General features: G+C 36.1%; 1 protein-coding gene across 4 annotated transcripts in view; it reads left to right on the top strand.

The window, feature by feature from the left end:
- The window catches only part of RBM27 (RNA binding motif protein 27), a 75,140-nt gene that overhangs the window by 21,005 nt on the left and 35,239 nt on the right, over positions 1-18,896 (top strand). For 2 of the 4 annotated variants that reach the window (XM_040453663.1, XM_040453646.1), the window contains exons 4-8: positions 4,440-4,531; positions 5,197-5,390; positions 6,123-6,383; positions 8,564-8,851; positions 11,424-11,558. In XM_040453663.1, coding sequence (XP_040309597.1) covers positions 4,440-4,531; positions 5,197-5,390; positions 6,123-6,383; positions 8,564-8,851; positions 11,424-11,558 — 970 coding nt within the window. Of the gene's footprint in view, positions 1-4,439; positions 4,532-5,196; positions 5,391-6,119; positions 6,384-8,563; positions 8,852-11,423; positions 11,559-18,896 lie in introns of all 4 variants that reach the window. The other 2 variants (XM_040453653.1, XM_040453638.1) reach the window with 1 other exon arrangement.

Raw genomic sequence — 18,896 nt, 5'->3', positions numbered from 1 at the left:
TTCCTTCCTTCCTTCCTTCCTTCCTTCCTTCCTTCCTTCCTTCCTTCCTTCCACCCACAACCCTGAGATTAAGAGTCATGTCTTCTATCGAATGAACCTGTCAGGCGCCCCCATTTGTGATTCTTTTTATGTACAGATAACACAGTATTATAAGATTATGGGTTCTAGAATCAGGCTGCATGAGTTAAAATGAAAGCTCTAAAATAAATTACTTGCTTCATTTTCACATCAGGATAATGATCATAGTAATACTTATCTCATTGAGGATTAAATGAGATTTTTATATATACACACATCTTAGCTACCTGGCACATGAACGTTGGTTATGATCCAGAAATATTTATCAACTTTTGTTTTTATTATAATTGTTTAATAAACTTTTTATTTGGGAATAATTTTAAGTTTACATAAAAATTAGAAGAATAGTACCTAAAACATCTGTATACCATCTATCTTTATTCACCTATTGAAGATTTGTCCCATGTGCTCTCTTTATATATCCACACCCAGAACTATCATGCTCTGAATCTAGGAGTAAGTTAGATACCTTATGATCTCATGGCATTCTGTGTACTTCATAAGAATAACGATGTTCGTTATTCTCATTTTCAGTAAATTTAATTTTGACAAAATACTTTAATCCTGTTTGTATTTCAATTTTATGCATTGTCCCAACAATGTACCACCACCCCCCTTTTTTTTCAATGTCCTCCCCCGCCTTTTTTTAACAGTTTTTTTCTCTTTCAGTACATGATTCAATCTAAGAAGCAAGTATTGCATTTAGTTGTCCTCTCTGCTCCATTTTTAAATGCTAGGCTGATTGAATCAATCCATCATTAAAAGAAAACAAGGGGCTCCTGGGTGGCTTAGTTGGTTGAACGTCCATCCAGCTCTTGACTGGCTCAGGTCATGATCTCATGGTTTCTGGGTTTGAGCCCCGCATCAGGCTCAATGCTGACAGTGTGGAGCCTGCTTGGATTCTGTCTCTCTCCCCTTGCCTCTCCCCCTCCCCTGCTCGTGTGCACGTGTGCTCTCTCTCTCTCTTTCAAAATAAATAAATAAATAAATAAATAAATAAATAAACAAACAAACTTAAAAAACAAAACAACAGCAAAACATGGCTATACTTACAATCAGTTGAAACCACTGTCGCATTTTCGTTTTTGGCTCATGGCACTATAATTGTTTCATAAAATCTTTTTTTTTTTTTTATTTTTTTATTTAAAAAAAAAATTTTTTTTTTCAACGTTTATTTATTTTTGGGACAGAGAGAGACAGAGCATGAACGGGGGAGGGGCAGAGAGAGAGGGAGACACAGAATCGGAAACAGGCTCCAGGCTCTGAGCCATCAGCCCAGAGCCTGACGCGGGGCTCAAACTCCCGGACCGCGAGATCGTGACCTGGCTGAAGTCGGACGCTTAACCGACTGCGCCACCCAGGCGCCCCTCATAAAATCTTTTTAAAATAGGAGACACTCTCAGTATGTTACTTCAAGTAATGGAAATAGTAAGAAACTTTTCTGCTGTACTTGATTGTGTATAAATTTTGGTCTATGTGTACAGGTTAAATCTTTTAAAATAAGTTACAATTTTTGCACCATTTGTCCTTTTCTACAGTCTTTGAAGTTCAGTGGACTAGAAGTATCTGTTTGAAAGATAGCAGGTTTGAACATAAGTGAAAAATTGCATTATTTTGAGTTATTAAAGAACAGTTTAAAAAAAATTGTTGCCCTGTTTCATTTTGTATCATACTAAGTTCTAATTTCGAAAATTGTGAAAAATGGGTATCAGCTTCTGCATGTAACAACTCCACAGATAACATCATGTGGTATTTCTCTTGTATTCTAAGATTTTGTACACAACTTAATTGTCATCACTGACATAAATAACAGCTTATTGAGCTAGTGTATAAGTAAAGTAGCTTATCCTAACTCTTCTACACGATGTGGAAAGGAAGGGGTTTAAGGTAGCACATACTTCTGGTCTGTGCTAGGTTGATGCACTTTCTCTGAGCAGTGTAGAGAGTTGCAGATCCATCTAAGGACTGGCCATTTTAACTTTTTTCTTTAAAGGAAAAGGGCATTGTGTATGCCCTCTGACTTATTTATTTATTAAAAAAATTTTTTTTAATGTTTTATTTATTTTTGAGACAGAGAGAGACAGAGCATGAGCAGGGGAGGGGCAGAGAGAGAGGGAGACACAGAATCTGAAGCAGGCTCCAGGCTCTGAACTGTCAGCACAGAGCCTGATGCAGGGTTCGAACTCACGGACCATGAGATCATGACCTGAGGCAAAGTTGGACGCTTAACCGACTGAGCCACCTAGGCACCCCACCCTCTGACTTTTTTAAAATAGCTTTGTTGAAATACAACTCCCCTACCATACAATTCCCCTACTCACAGTGTACAAATGTGATGGTTTTTATCGTATTCAGAATTGTGCAGCCATCACTAGTATGCTCCATTTTAAATCATTTTCATTATCCAAAAATGAAACCCTGTACTCATTAATCTATCACCCGCCAGCCCTTCTTTCCCGATCCCCACCCCTCTTTTAGGCAGCCACTAATCTACTTATTTCTCTATGGATTTGGCTGTTCTGAATATTTCATATAAATAGAATTATATAATTTGTAGTCTTTTGTGACTAACATTCATTTAGCAGGATGCTTTCAGGGTTCATGTAGGTTTTATCACGTATTCATTTTTTATGGCTGAATAATATTCCATTTTGGGAATGTACCACATTTTCTTTATCCACTTATGAGTTGATGGATATTTGGGTTGATAGACAAGTTGTTGATGCTTTTTTGTTGTTCTGAATAATGTTGCTCTGAACATTTCATGTCCCAAGTTTTTGGGTGGCCTTATGTTTTTATTTCTCTTGGATCTTTCAACTCTTTAATAATAGTTTTTTCCATTAGCAATTAATACATGTTCATCAAGAAAATTGTTGCAAAATACAGAAAAGGAAAAAGATCTTCCAAGTTGATGTCTTTTAAGTTTATTTTAATCTTTAAATCCCCCCTTTATACCTACCTGTATGTCTCTCTCATTCTTCTTTTCCTCCCCACTTTTTTCTCCCTAAATTTTATGTTGTTGAAGGAACTCAGTCTTTTGCTCTGTAGAGTTTTTGCCATCTGGATTTGCTGATTGCATCCCTGGGGAGTAACATATATAGTCTGTATTTCCTGTAAATAGGTAAAGAGAATGATTTTTAAATATAGTCTTAACAAATGTGTGGTATTTTAGCCAGCGCCATATGGCTGCCATATTGTGGCTACCATTTTATGTTGCCTGAGTCTTATTGTTCTCATCTGTTCCATTCACTGACCTCTTTATTTGTTAAGTGAGCTTCTCCATTAGATGGACCTTTGTTTTAGCTCTAAGGCAAATGACTTTATTTCACCTTTCTCTAGTAAAGGCTATATGTTTGTTTTGAGATTAATCTTAAAAAAATAAAATAAAATCACAAGTTATTTCTGGTCAGTCTTAACTGTTAGGCTTTAAAAAGAAGACAGTATTTCTTGGGGCCCCTGGTGGCTCGGTCATTTAAATGCCTGACATTGGCTCAGGTCATGATCTCATAGTTCATGGGTTCGAGCCCCACACTGGACTCTCTGCTGACAGCTCACGTCCTAGACCCTCCTTCACATTCTTTGTCTCCCTCTCTCTCTGCCCCTCCCCTGCTCACTCTCTCTCTCTCTCTCTGTCTCTGTCTCAAAAATAAACATTAAAAAATAAAAATAAAAAAATAAGACAATATTTCCATTAATTCCAATATCATTTTCCTGTAAATCTCATGAAATGTGTAGTTTATGGCACTTACTTACTTTACCATTTTTTCTTGAAACATTTTCTATGAAATAAATCTACAGCCCTCAAATTATGAGTATATTTTATAATTAGGAAAACAGGAACCATTTTGCATATGATACTTAGAAATGCAGAATTGCTGTTTCTGCGGTTTAATTGTGAGGGACTAATTGCTGTTTCCCTCCTGCCCTTCCATTCTCTACCTTAAACTAACATTTAAAAATTAGTGTATTACTGTTAAAATAATTTCAGCATCTTTTTTACTCCCCCCGTTGCCTAACTTTTTTAGATGTGATTTGCCTCCAATATTTCTTTCTTTCGTCTTTTTTAAATAAATTTATTTATTTTGAGAGAGAGCATGAGACAGCGAGCAGGGGAGGTGAAGAGGGAGAGAGGGAGAGAATCCCAACAAGTCTCCACGCGATGCATGGCTTGAACCCACAGACCTTGAGACCATGACCTGAGCTGAAATCAAGAGTTGGACACTCGACTGAGCCGCCCAGGAGCCTCTTGACTTCAGTATTTCAGTGTATTTGTGCCCTCTCTTTCGTTAGAAAGATTATCAGGTGGATGTGTTTCGTAATTAGTAGAAGGACTGATCTTTCTAATGAATGCTTTCATGTAGGTATTTCAGGAACCGGCAGAGGAAGAACGAGATGGCAGAAAAAAGAAGTATCCTAGTCCCCAGAAGACTCGTTCAGAATCTAGTGAACGAAGGTTTGTATTTGTGTTTAGTTAGGAAGACACTCATAATTCACTTTTCAGTTACTTTGTAGGGGCATTAATGGGATTTTTAACATATGTACTGATCCCTCTCTCTAAACTGATTAAAGAAAGTGAATGTTACCTTCCTTCCATTCTGTTTTTGTCTTTGTCATATTTTCTCTTCCTTTTATAAACAGTCATCATTATGTGCTTTCCCCAAGAGCACAGGGGTGGGAGTAGTCTCCTTAGAGGATATTAATGAAATGTTCCATTTGGTTAGGGGTGCTCACTATTAAAATCATCCGTAGTATTTTATATTACAGATAGTTCAGTTTATATGTTGAATCATCAGCCTGCCATCCATAAATTAGTCTTTTGTTTAGGAAAACTTTATTGCAGCCTTTTTTTCTTTCCTACTTGTAAATTTCTTTTTTTTCCCCTACCCCTCCCCATACTTTGGATTCACCTCTTTCATTTCTCCCCACCCAGTATACTTGAGGGAATGTTTTTTCTTATTATATAATGGATCAGAGGAGTTGTGCTGTGGCTTTATGGCTTTCTAAAAAAGCAAGACGTTACGAGTTTTGATGAATCAGGGAGGGTATTTCATACTCCTGATTCGTTTGCTTACTTGGTTTCTCTAGTGTATATATGGCTTTTATATCTGTGCATTACAGGACACGTGAGAAAAAAAGGGAAGATGGCAAGTGGAGAGACTATGACCGGTACTACGAGCGGAATGAATTGTACCGTGAGAAATATGACTGGAGAAGAGGCAGGAGTAAGAGCCGGAGTAAGAGCCGAGGCCTGAGTCGAAGCCGAAGCCGAAGTAGAGGGCGCAGCAAAGACCGGGATCCAAGTAGGAATGTTGGTGAGTAGATGAGGCTTCCCCCTAAAAACTCTATATTGCTTTTTTTCCTTTATCATAACTGTACCAGAACTTCCCTTCAAGGCACATTACCTTTAACGTGTCTGAGCGATATAATCTAGAAATGTCTCAAAAAATCTAATACTGATTTTGTTACAGAGACAGGGCTGAGTTTGACTAAAAAGAAGCTGTGGATGAGTATATCATGGTACATGTCTAGGCTTAAAGTCATTTTGTATAATTGAAACTAATGTCATTTCATCAACAAGGCTATCATTGGAGGAAGAGGATTGCTCCTTCCCCCACCCTCTGACTAAAAATAATTGATTTGCTTTAAGATTGCCTAGAGTTTCTAAACTTAAAAATAAAAAATGTAGGTAGATAACTAACTGGGATCCCAACCACTCATTACCAGGATGAAGTCAGTTCTTGGAAGTCACTTCTTAGGTAGCTTTCTTATTAACTCTCAGCGGTGAAGCTGGTCTGTCTTCATTATGTACTGATGTTGATGTTATAAAAGATGATTTTACATAAGCTCTTGTCAAGATACATCACGTTGTTGATGCTCCTGCTTTTAGGATATATTAATAATGAGAACACTTTGAAATACGGATAGCTCAGTAAGTTTACTGCAGTGTTCTCTTTTTCCCTGTTCTGTGAAAAAAGGAATCATAGGTTGAGAACATAAATGTCTAATCTCGGTTGTTTCTTGTTTTTACTTTGTTTCTAAAGCAGAGCACAGGGAAAGATCAAAGTTCAAGAGTGAAAGGAACGACTTGGAGAGTTCCTATGTGCCTGTGTCTGCACCACCTCCGAGCTCTTCTGAGCAGTACTCCTCTGGGGCACAGTCTATTCCCAGCACTGTTACTGTGATTGCACCTGCGCACCACTCTGAAAACACAACGGAGAGTTGGTCTAATTACTATAACAATCATAGCTCTTCCAATTCTTTTGGTCGAAACCCACCACCAAAGAGGCGATGCAGAGATTATGATGGTAAAAATTGTCCTTTAGATTGTACCCCAAAGTGCTAGTAAAGGAAATGTGAATATTACAGACCTTTTCATTTTAATCCAGATTTTTGTTAAAAGGGATGGATGAGGAGGAAAATCTCTTTTCGTATATGCTTATTTGCTTTTTTGATTTAATAGTTTGGTTCTGGTTAGGGTGTTCACGTGTCATCCATTCGTTTCTTTGTTGTTGTTGTTACTTCAGACAGTATACCACAAAATTTGGTAGGCACTAGGAATTGTAATTTATTTGTGTAGTGTTTGGTGGTGGCAATTTGTTAAGCATTATAACTTAGTTAAAATTTTAATATGCTGACTTTCCATTTGAATGTATGTATGTATTTAGGTGTGTATGTATTTTAATTTTTTATTATGGAAATATTTAAATATTAATGTTGACAGAACAATGTAATTAACCCTAGTGTATCCGTGATCTCACATCAGCAGTTAGTAGCTCCTGGGCAATTTTGTTTTCATCTGTGCTTTTCTACTGCTTCTTCTGGACCTGTATTATTTGAAGCAAATCACAGACATTATTAACATGTTTCCTGTAAATATAGAATATATATTTTTACATTTTGTTTATTTTATTATTGTTGTTTTTAATGTTTATTTATTTTTGAGACAGAGAGCACAAACGGGGGAGGGTCAGAGAGAGAGTGAGATACAGAATCCGAAGCAGGCTCCAGTCTCTGAGCTGTCAGCACAGAGCCCAGCACAGGGCTCGAACTCACGAACTGTGAGATCATGACCTGAGTCAAAGTCGGAGGCTCAACCGACTGAGCCACCCAGGCGCCCCAACATTTTATTTATTTTTAAGTGGGAAATAGAATCAAATAGTAATTCAGGCATTATCTCATTCTCACCCTGGTCTCTCAGCCACAGAGTTCTCTTAAGGCCAATTTAATGTTATTTATTTATTTATTTATTTATTTATTTACTTATATATTTATTTTTTAAGTTTGTTTATTTTGAGAGAGAGAGAGAGAGAGAGAGAGAGAGTAGGCAGGGGAGGACAGAGATAGAAGAAGAGAATCCCAAACAGTTGGTGCAGAGCCCGATGAAGGGCTTGAATTCATGAACTGTGAGATCATGACCTGAGCTGAAATCCAGAGTCAGGTGCTTAACCGACCAAGCCACCCAGGCACCCCAGTGCTATTAATTTCTTATGTATCTTTCCAAACATAGTCTGAATATGTGTACATAAATATGTACGTTCTCCCATTTTCTATTTTACATAAATGCTAGTATACTATTCATACTCTTCTGCATGTATTTTTTTTCACAGAGTAGTATTTGCTGGCAGTTGTCCTATATTAGAGCTTACTTAATGCTTTTTTGAGGTGTTTTAGTATTCTATATGTAGAAAAACATGTTTAACTTAATTTGATGTTAATGTGCTTTTGGGGTGTTTCTAACATTTTGTTATTATGAACAATGCTGCAGTGAATAATCTAGTAAATTGAATGGTTTTTTTCTTCCTTTTTTTTTTTTTTTTTACATTTATTTTAAAGTAATTTCTCCACCTAACATGGGGATTGTATTTACAACCCTGAGATCAAGAGTCACATGCTCCCCCAACTGAGTCAGCCAGGCACCCCTTCCACTTTAATATTTTAAACTAAAGTTTCAAACTGTACATATAGCAAGAATGTAGAATTTAGAATAATACCATGAAAATAGATAGTTGAAATTAGATTGTCTAGTTAAGTCCTTTACCTGCTGTACCCTGCCTTTGCTGTTTTGAATCTGAATTTTTTTTTTTTTTATTTCCTTAAAGTAATCTCTACAACCAGTGTGAGACTCAAACTCATGACCCCAAGATCAAGAGTAGCATGCTCTATGGACTGAGCCAGCCAGGCACCCTGAGTCTGAATTTTTATTACAAAAACTTAATGGCGAATAGGTTAATCTGATAGTGGCTAGTAGCCTGTTTTGGACCCTGTTACTTGCTATCTCAACAAAGCGTAGTCTCAGAAAGTAGAGAGTACATCTGGCCCTACCTCAGTGATCTGTGATGATTAACAGAGTAACACTAAGAAGACTTTAAATTCCTTGGAGAAAAAATACTTTGTAAATCAGATAGGTAAGCTTTTCAGGCTCTTGTTTTATTTGTTTTCTGAACTCTAAATAGATTGTAATAAGATTGTTCTTCTGTTCTTACAGAAAGAGGATTTTGTGTACTTGGTGACCTTTGTCAGTTTGATCATGGAAATGATCCCCTGGTTGTTGATGAAGTCGCTCTGCCAAGCATGATTCCTTTCCCTCCGCCTCCCCCTGGGCTTCCTCCTCCACCACCTCCTGGAATGTTAATGCCTCCAATGCCAGGACCAGGCCCAGGACCAGGCCCCGGCCCCGGCCCGGGTCCAGGTCCAGGTCCTGGACATAGCATGAGACTTCCTGTTCCCCAGGGACATGGCCAGCCTCCACCATCTGTTGTGCTTCCCATACCAAGTAAGTATATGTTCATTGAATATTTCTTTCTTTAGCAAAGAATTGTATTTAGAAGAACCCATCTCTTAGCTAACTTGACACTAGATTTAAAGTTTTTGAAAGATAGATTAAGAATAGATACCTTCAAAAAATCTTACGAGTCAAAATCTTGCTTAGTTGACAACATCTTGAGAAATCCCAGTGTTTTGAAGATGTCAGAAAAAAGAACATGCCACTTGGTTAATGAAATTTCCTAGTCTTAAAATCTGTTCTAGAATATTAAAATAATTTTTAAAGTCTTTTATGGAAATTTTCAAATATGGTAGAATAATAATTTGTGTACCACATGCACGATCATCCAACTTCAGTGATTATCAGTATTCACCTGTTTTTGTCTTATTTCCTCCACCTTGCTCCCACTCCCCCGCCGCTGCCCCACCCTAGTGTGTGCGCTTTTTGGCTCATTTTTGCTCGAGTAAAATTCCAAAAGTCTTATCATTTCACTAGCATGTACTTTAGTATGAGTCTCTTTACTGATAAGGATTGTTTAGTGTTTATTTTACTTTATTTTTTAGTGAACTGTATGCTCTTATCACATCCACCAAAATGGAGTACGAAATGTTTTTATTTATGTTAACGTTTATTTGAGAAAGAGAGAGCAAGCACAAGTGGTGAGGGGTAGAGAGAGGGAGACACAGAATACGAAGCAGGCTCTGGGCTCTGAGCTGTCAGCGCAGAGGCCGATGTGGGGCTCGAACCTGAGAACTGTGAGATCATGAAATGAGCTGAAGTGGGATACTTAACTGACTGAGCCACCCAGGCACCCCAAGCACAAAATTTTTTTAAATGATCATTTAAAAATTCTTAACAGTTGATAGTTTAGCAAAAAGAGAAGCAAGACTAAAGTCCTTTTTGTTTTTTTTGTTTTTTTTGTTTTTTTGGTAATTAGAAAAAACTGGTGAATAGTTTACATGTGTGCAAAGATAGAACAAAATACCTATGTGGAGACATTAACAATTGTTAAGAGATGGCAAATTGTTATTTAAAAAAAAATTTTTAATGTTTATTCATTTTTTGAGAGACAGAGAGTGAGTGGGGGAGGGGCAGAGAGAGAGGGAGACACAATCCAAAGCAAGCTCCAGGCTCTGAACTGACAGCACAGAGACCAATGCTGGGCTTGAACCCACAAACCGCGAGATCATGACCTGGACCGAAGTCAGACGCCCGACTGAGCCACCCAGGCGCCCCGCAAATTGTTATTTTAAAAAATGATTGCCATTCAGTTTATTAAGCAGTACTTTTTCAACTTTCTTTTTTTAAACTCTTTATTTTTGAAAATATTGTAGACTCACAAGGAAGTGACAAAAATAGTTTAGCATGAACCCATGTACCAATCACCTAGCTTTCCTGCAGTAGTATTCTTTATAGAACACATTTCATGGGGCACCTGGGTGGCTCTGTAAGTTGAGTGTCCATCTTCAACTCAGGTCACAATCTCACAGTTTGTGAGTTTCACCTGACATTGGGCTCACTGCTGTCAATGCAGAGCCTGCTTTGGATCCTTTGTCTCCCTCTCTCTGCTTCTCACCCACTTGCACTCTCTCTTTCAAAAATAAACATAAAAAAAAAAAAGGAATTAAAAAAGAACACATTTCATTAATGTTGATAAAGATTTGGAGACATTTAATACTCAGATTTAGTATTGTCAATTATATGGCATAATTGTGAAGCTCAAGTTGAGATTTTATTCCCCAGATATAAAGACATCTTAATACGTAGAAATTCTCACAATAAAAGATGTGATATGTGGGAACATTTCTGTTTAATAGTGAAATCCAAGAATGTAATTTTTTCCATGTTGCTATGAAAAATTTCAGGCAAACTGAAAAGTTGAAAGAATTATACACTGAATACCCATATACTCACCATCTAGGTTCCTGATGAATATTTTACTATATTTCTCTCGTCATGTATCTTTCTATCTTTTCCATTATTATTTTTATATGTTCCTTAGAGCATGCATGTGCACACTTGGGGAAGGGGCAGAAAGAAAAGGAGAGAGAATCCCAAGCATGGCTTGATCTCACAAACCATGGGATCATTACCTGAGCTGAAATCAAGAGTCAGGACGCCTGAGTGAGCCACCCAGGCGCCCCAGCCCATTGTTATTTTTGATGCATTTCCTGTTGTGTTGCAGACAATCAGTATATTTAAACATGTTCATGATGTTGTAGAACTTGAGTTCTGTAGAACTTTATCATCATCCCAGAAAGTTTGTTCAAGTTACTTCTCAGCCGTTTTTCACTCCCATTCTCCAGAGGTAACTATTCTGTTTTTTTGTACCCTGGAGTTGTTTTGTCTGTTTTAGAACTGAAATGTTATCTTAATTAATACTGCAACTCAGAGTGTTGAAGCATGTGTTTATCGAATTCCTTTATTCTGTTCTAAGCTAAAGTAGGTAGTTTAACAATGACTACCCAAATTAGTACTAGCATAGTATTTTTATTAGTTAGGAAACATTAGTGTTCTAACTTTTTCTTTCCTTTTCTTTCCCTTTTCTTTTCTCTTCTCTTTTCTTTTCTTTAATTCTTAGGACCACCCATAACACAGTCAAGCTTGATAAACAACCGTGACCAGCCTGGGACAAGTGCAGTGCCCAATCTTGCGCCAGTGGGAGCAAGACTACCTCCTCCTTTACCCCAGAACCTCCTTTATACAGTATCAGAACGTAAGTAAATATTGCTTGACTTAAAACTGCTAGGGTCTAGAAAAGCTTAAGTTTCAGTGTTACCCTTTTAAAAAATACAATTTGTTTCTCTTCTTACGGACTGTGCCATATAAAAATTATATTTGTATTCACAAGGAAGTTTACTATGTGGTTATGCTCTTTAGTTGTGTATTAACTTATGTGTTCATGGAGGAGAAGAGCAAGGCCTTCTGTACTGGAGAAGTTTCCTGTAGAGGAGGTAGCAACATTTATATCTCTTAAAGGACATTTCTTTTGAAGCTTTATTCTCTTCTAAAGGAAATTTATTTGAAGCTTCTGTTAAAAAATTGTACCTCTGATTGAATTTCCAAAGCACAAGGCTTATCTTCTAAGAATATACAAAAGGTCAGATAAAATATGCCTAATAATTATTTAACGTGTATGCTGGAGTGAAGATAGCGAACATCATTTAAACTGTAATATTTAATGGCTAGGATATTTATAACATTTATGTTTATAATATGTTGTTCTTCAGTCCTAATTCTTTTTTCTTAGGTGACTTTGTTGTTTATAGTTGATTTATAGTTGATTTAAAGTTTTTAAAAAAATTTCCCTAATAGCATAAAAGTAACGTAATTAGTTGTTAAAAATGTCAGGTTGTGAGTTTTTAATGTTTACAGAGCTATGTCACTTTATCGATAAATTCATCTTTTATGCAATTCTGTTTGTCAGGCATTTTTTTGTCTTTATCATACCATGGTGAGACAGTTCAAAGTAATTAATAAGCCCAGGTTTAAATCCTGGTTCCATTACTTTCTGTCATTGTGACCTTGGACAAGTTACTTAACTTCTTTGTATCTTAATTTTCTCTTCTGTCAAATGGGAATAATAATATTACTCACCTCATTAAGAGTGTTTGAGGAATAAAGGAATATATGTATGTAAAGTATCTAAAATAGTACCTGGCATCTAGTAAGCTAGATGTGGTGGTTAGTTTTTATACTGTAGTTATTATTGTCTGCTTAAATTTTAACTTTTCTGAAATCAAACATAATTATCTTCTCTTTAAGTCTCTACCTCCACTATCCCTGTCTTTATAAATTGAAATAACAGCCATCTAGTCCCCTAGAATTGAAACTTTGACATGATTGACTCATTGCTTTGCTTTTTTATATCTAGTTAGTAAAAAAATCCTTTCTCTTTTTCTTTGAAGTATCCGTTTCTCTCTATTCCTCCTGTGGCTTTTGCCCTCATCCACACTTGAATCACCTCACATTTGGATTATTGCTGTACTTCTTTTGACTCCCATTATGTTTCACTCCCCCTAAGTCACACCACATAGTGCTGCTAGTTTTCCTAAGAAAGCCATTCACGACATGAGAACTCTTTAGTGGCCACAGTTTTCTCCCAAACTGTAGATGAACCCTTCCCTGTAGCTTCTCTTTTATATAATAGGTAATCTCACTGTGCTCTCACATACATCTTCTGGTCAGGCCATTAATATCTTGTCTTGTGTCCCTGTCTTGACTCAACTTTCTTTTCCTGTCTTCATTCCTAGTAATGTGCTCTCTCTCTTCTCTTCTTTCAAACCCCACATCTTCTAAGTACATGGGGAACATTATTGGTCTGTTGTAAACTCCGACAAGACCAAAAAGCATTTCTTACATAATGACGTATAATTGTCCATAGGCCTCCTGTTAGATTTCTTTTCATGTATATTAAGTTTATGTTCAGCTGAGCTTTTTCAGAGCAGAACATCTTAGCCTCTCATAGTCTTCTAATTAGTGCATCTTTGTTTTACTGCTTCTCTTATTTTTCAATTAGACAAATTTTAAATGTAAAAATAAAGAAGATAGTATAATGTACTGCCATATACATCTGTTACCTGGCTTCAGCATTTATCAGTCCTGTATCATTTATTTCCCCCAATTGAGTTCTTAACGTTATTAGTTAATGCTTTTGGACTTACAAGTACAAAAAACAGATTATTTATCTGAGAGTGTATTGCAGATGGCACGTTTTCTTAGTGTTAAATTTAGTGTTGTGACTCACAATAAAAATTCTTTGTTTTTGATTTTTTTTCTAAGTCTGGCAATTACCATTTAATATTGTTAAATTTAACATAGTGACTGTAAAAATTCCACTTTGATTTTAATTTATAAAAGTCTGACTGTTATCATTTATTTTAGTGACTTAGTTGTTTGTTAATTGAGCAAGTATTTGGTGAATGCCTGCTATGTGCCAGGTATTGTGCTACATACTTGAGAGCAAAGTTGAACAAGGTATCTAACCTCATTTTACTTGAACACCATTTTTTATTTTTAAGTTTTTGTGTGGTTTTTTTTTTTGTTTGTTTTTTTGAGAGACAGTGTAAAGGGGAGAGAAGGACAGAGAGAAGGAGATAATCTTTAGCAGGCTTCAGGGTCAACACAGAGCCTGATGCAGGGCTTGATCTCGTAACCATGAGATCATGACCAGAGCCAAAATCAAGAGTTGGATACTTAAACAACTAAGCCACCCAGACACCCCCATTTTTCTATTAAAAATTTTTTTTTTAATATTTATTTATTTTTGAGAGACAGAGTGAGCAGGGGAGGGGCAGAGAGAGAGAGGAGACACAGAATCTGAAGCAGGCTCCAGGTTCCAGGTTCCGAGCGTTAGCACAGAGCCCGATGTGGGGCTCGAACCCACGAACTGTGAGATCATGACCTGAGCTGAGGTTGGATGCTTAACCAATTGAGCCACCCAGATGCCCCCATTTTTCTGTCTTTAAAAGCAAGAATATTTTGTTAATATGTTGGTAACTGCTTTTCAGAAGCTGGTAACATTTTTAAGAAAATTTGGAGGAATAGTATAGTTAGCAACTTCTTGTTTGCCCCCATTAAGAAACAATATGTGAAAAAATTTAATATTTCTGTTTAAAAACTATATTTTTATTTATAAAAAAAGACAGTACCAGAATAAAGGACAATCCTTTTATATTTCATTTTATGAAATATTAATTTTTCCCTTCATTTTGTCTCAGACCAGTAAAAGGTGATAGCTTCCTTTTGGCGTTTGTGAATTACTGCTTTAGAGGATAGTCCCATATACGCACCAGTGTCTTGAAGAGATTTGGTTGGCAGACAAATGTCTTGAAAGTTACAGAATTATTCATATCAGACAATTTAAAACTCTTTGTGCTATGCAAACTACTCTCCTCCTTTTTTTAAAGTTAAAATTTGATTCTAAAATTCATAGGGAAATTTGAAAACATAGGAGAAAGTTTCTGATTACATTGTAAACAGTTAAACATTTTTTTGGTGTAGTTTGTTAGGCATACATTTTTTATATCTTTGTATTTAGTTGTTTTAAAAATAGCTTTTTTTTTTTTTAATTTCCTTTTAGATATAAGTTGAATCCTTCAAATTGTTCAGGTATATTTTTCTTAATAGTGTAATGAGTAATTTCCCAAAAAATCAGAACTTCACTTCAAACAAAGTAAAAAAATGTATTAGAGAACTTGAGCTCTCAAAGTTTAACAAGTTGGGAAGGTATAAATTACGGATATTTTGTTGTCGTTAAAATTCACAACACAGAAGATGTTTATAAGTGGAATACAGCATATCAAATGGTATTTACTTGTGAAAATTATGTCCGTAGAAACCCAGGACATACAGAGAAAAATGAAATCTGGGGTTTTGGAAGGAAAAATAGAGGAGTTTCCCTAATGCTAGGTACTGGGAATATGCAGATGAGTAAGAAATGATTCTTGTAACAAGTTAATCTAATAGTGGAAAAGAAATGTGTTTTTTAAAATATAGCATATTTTGCCATTGTAACTAGATGAACAAAGTGGCTCAGAAATACAGGTGACAAAGGAACTAATTCTGTCAAAAATAAAACATCCAGCCTGTGGTTATTACTTGTTTTGGAATAGGACAATTGAATATTAAAAGAAAAGGAATTATCTTCACTGTATAACTGGGTAGGGTATATATGGCCTCTGGTAATGCTATTTAAAAGGTGTTGTCAAATAGATACAGTTTAGAAGAAATTCTGAAATGTTGTTTTGTTGCATTAAAAATGTCACAGATACTCTGAAAATGACTTAAGGAATATAGATGGAATTGTATGGAAAGAGAGCAATATCATAACACACATTAAAATCACCTCTGTCCTCTGTGGTACTCAAGACATTTTATCCAAATTTGAAATAACCAATTCAGTGTATAATTTTTTGGTTTTCAGGACCAGTTTTTTTTTTAATTTTTTTTTCAACGTTTATTTATTTTTGGGATAGAGAGAGACAGAGCATGAACAGGGGAGGGGCAGAGAGAGAGGGAGACACAGAATCGGAAACAGGCTCCAGGCTCTGAGCCATCAGCCCAGAGCCTGACGCGGGGCTCGAACTCACAGACCGCGAGATCGTGACCTGGCTGAAGTCGGACGCTTAACCGACTGCGCCACCCAGGCGCCCCATGGACCAGTTTTAAGTATATTCCCCTTTCTCCTTTAAATTTGGTCTCTTTTTTATGTTTCTCTGAAGAAGATGTGGTAGATACATTTTCTCATCGCTAAGCTCAGTGTAACGAGTGTGTGCAAGAGTAATAGTAGAATATAACATCCTGTATTCTACAGACTGATGTTTTGGGTTGAAGGCAGTTGTCAGTCTCTAAATGAATTTATGTAAATTATCTTTCTTAAAATACATTTCCTGTTACCGTCTGTGTAAAATTATTTAAAGCCCTGTACACCTACTAAACTTGAGATTCTGCACTTAATTCTGTGGAATGCATAAATAATGTTTCTTTATGCAGAATCTTGGGTTTTGAGGTCTAGAAAATTTATTCATATCCGATAGAGTCATTGAATGTTGTCTGGGGCATCTCTCCCCTTGTGTTTTACTTTGTTTTGTCTTGCATTCATTATCTTATTGTCCATTTCAGCATACAGATTTTCATCCAAAATACTTGTTATTGGGATACTTTTAATAAATAAACTTTCATCGCTTCTTTAAGTCACTCTTTATTGAGTTCCTACTGTGTACCAGACATCATTTAGACCCTGGAACTTTAGATGGTGTGCCAGGGACCTTGGATCCTAATACTGAAGATACATGATCAATATGGCCAATAATTGGAAGGTGTAGCTTTTTTGTTTTCTAATTGAGCTTTTAGTTTAAAGCTTAAGATTTTTTTTCCCTTGGAATACTCTTAAAGACAAAATCAGGAAATTATAAAGAGTAGCTAAAAATTCTATTTGAATAAAGACTATCTTTAGCTGACTAGAGTTAACGTTAAGAAGGTGAAAATTTGGGGGGTGCCTGGGGAGTTCACTTGGTTGTGTCTGATTCTTGATTTCGGCTCAGATCATGATCTCATGGTTCGTGGGTTCAAGCCCTGTTTTGGGCTCTGCACTGATAGCACAGAACCTACTTGGGATTCTTTTTCTTTCTCTCTGCTCCTCCCCTGTTCACTCTTTCTCTCTAAAAATAAATAACTAAACTTCATTTTTAAAAACTGAAAATTTTGCTGTCGGGCATATAAGATATATGAAAAACTTAGAAGCATGAACTTGGAGTGTTTGCACTTTGAAATTCTCCATTCACTCTGTGCTGATCAGAACTAAAATTAATGAATATAAGTTGTGATCAGCTCACCTTCACAGTTATTGTAACATATTTCATTTAAGAAAACTTACGGAAAATTTCAAATACACAAAGAAGGAAGGCAAATACTGCAGGAATCTTCAGGTACTCATGGCCTTCAATGCTTCTCAACATATGGAGTTAATCTTACTTCATGTATAGCACATCCCTGACTTGATTATTTTAGAACAAGCCCCAAACGTAACATTTCATCTGTAAAAACTTCATTGTATATCTTTGAAAGATAAGGATGAACACACAATCACAGTACTTTATTACACTCCCAAAATATTTGTAAGTTTACTGTTGTCAAATATGCCATCAGTGTTCATATTTCCAAATTGTATCGTAGGTGTCCTTTTACAGCTGGTTCATTTGAAGCTGGATCCAAACAAGGTTACGTATTATACTTAGAAGATGTATTTCTTAAGTCTTTACACCTATAACAGTTTCTCGTACCTCTGTTTTGTTTTTTCTTGACCTTTATTTGTTAAAGAAACTGATCATTTGTCCTGAAGAATGTTTTCACATTCTGGACTTGGCACATTACACCCCCTTGTGTCATTTAACACATTCTTCTATCTTCTGGGTTTTCTATAAATTGGGGGCTAAATTTGGAGGCATTGGATTCACATTTGTTTGTTTTTTGTTTTTGTTATGAATATTTTATTGATGTACTTCCTACTACAGTATTTTATGATGTACATAATATTTCTTTTCTGTATTGTAAATGCTGATCAATGTGTACAGGTGTTTTCATCCTGATTGACCCATTTTGAAAGTTGTTCATGGTTTCAGCAGCCATTTGTAATCACTGCTTAGACCTGTTGTTTCATTAAGGGTTGTTGAAGAACATCAGACTGTATTTGAATAAACAACCATCTTTCTAAAATTAAATGCATGTTCTTTGTCATTCATGTTGACAAGAAGACATTGTGCAGATTAGCCTTTAACTTTTCATTTCACTTTAAGACAGTTATTAGTTAAGTATACTTGGTGCATTGAGTGCTGTGTCCAAAATTTAAACTAGTTGTATGGACTGAGAATGTACTTCCCCATTTTTCTCTTTAGCACACCCCTTCATTCTGCAGGAAATTCTGCCTAGTAGGTCATTCTTACAACTATTTTCAGATTTCGTTGATGATATGTTAGGTTGTTTTTGCAATGTAGTGATCAAAAGATTCTTTTTTAATGCAAATTTTGAAAGAATTGGTGCTAAGCACACAGTTTTGTGGTCTGCTGTACAGTATGATTTGTCACCTCCTTCGCTTCATACGTAGGAAGAGAAGGGTAGTAAAATTTAGTACATCTGTTTGTCTTGTACGTTTACTATAAAATCAAGTGGCTGTATTGTGGTTTGTTTTGTTAAAAGTGTATTAAAAATCTTTTGGAGAGGCACATGGGTGGCTCAGTCAGTTAAGCGCCTGACTTCGGCTCAGGTCATGATCTTGCGGTCTGTGAGTTCGAGCCCTGCGTCGCGCTCTGTGCCGGCAGCTCAGAGCCTGGAGCCTGCTTCGGATTCTGTGTCTCTCTGCCCCTCCCATGCTCATGCTCTGTGTCTCTCTGTCTCTCAATAATAAACGTTAAAAAAAAAAATTAAAAAAAAAAAATCTTTGGAATTTTATAACCGTTAAGGAAATTTATCAGGTGTAAAAGAAATTCTAAATTCACTTATCTTGTGCCACATAGTGAACATCTGACTTTAAATATAAAGTGTTGAGTAAACATTA

The sequence above is a fragment of the Herpailurus yagouaroundi genome, unplaced genomic scaffold, assembly GCF_014898765.1.
Source record: "Herpailurus yagouaroundi ecotype Mexico unplaced genomic scaffold, PumYag 29, whole genome shotgun sequence".
NCBI classification, from domain to species: Eukaryota; Metazoa; Chordata; class Mammalia; order Carnivora; family Felidae; genus Herpailurus; species Herpailurus yagouaroundi.
The sequence above is the reverse complement of the archived record's forward strand: the minus strand, read 5'-3'. Positions and strand labels throughout refer to the sequence as shown.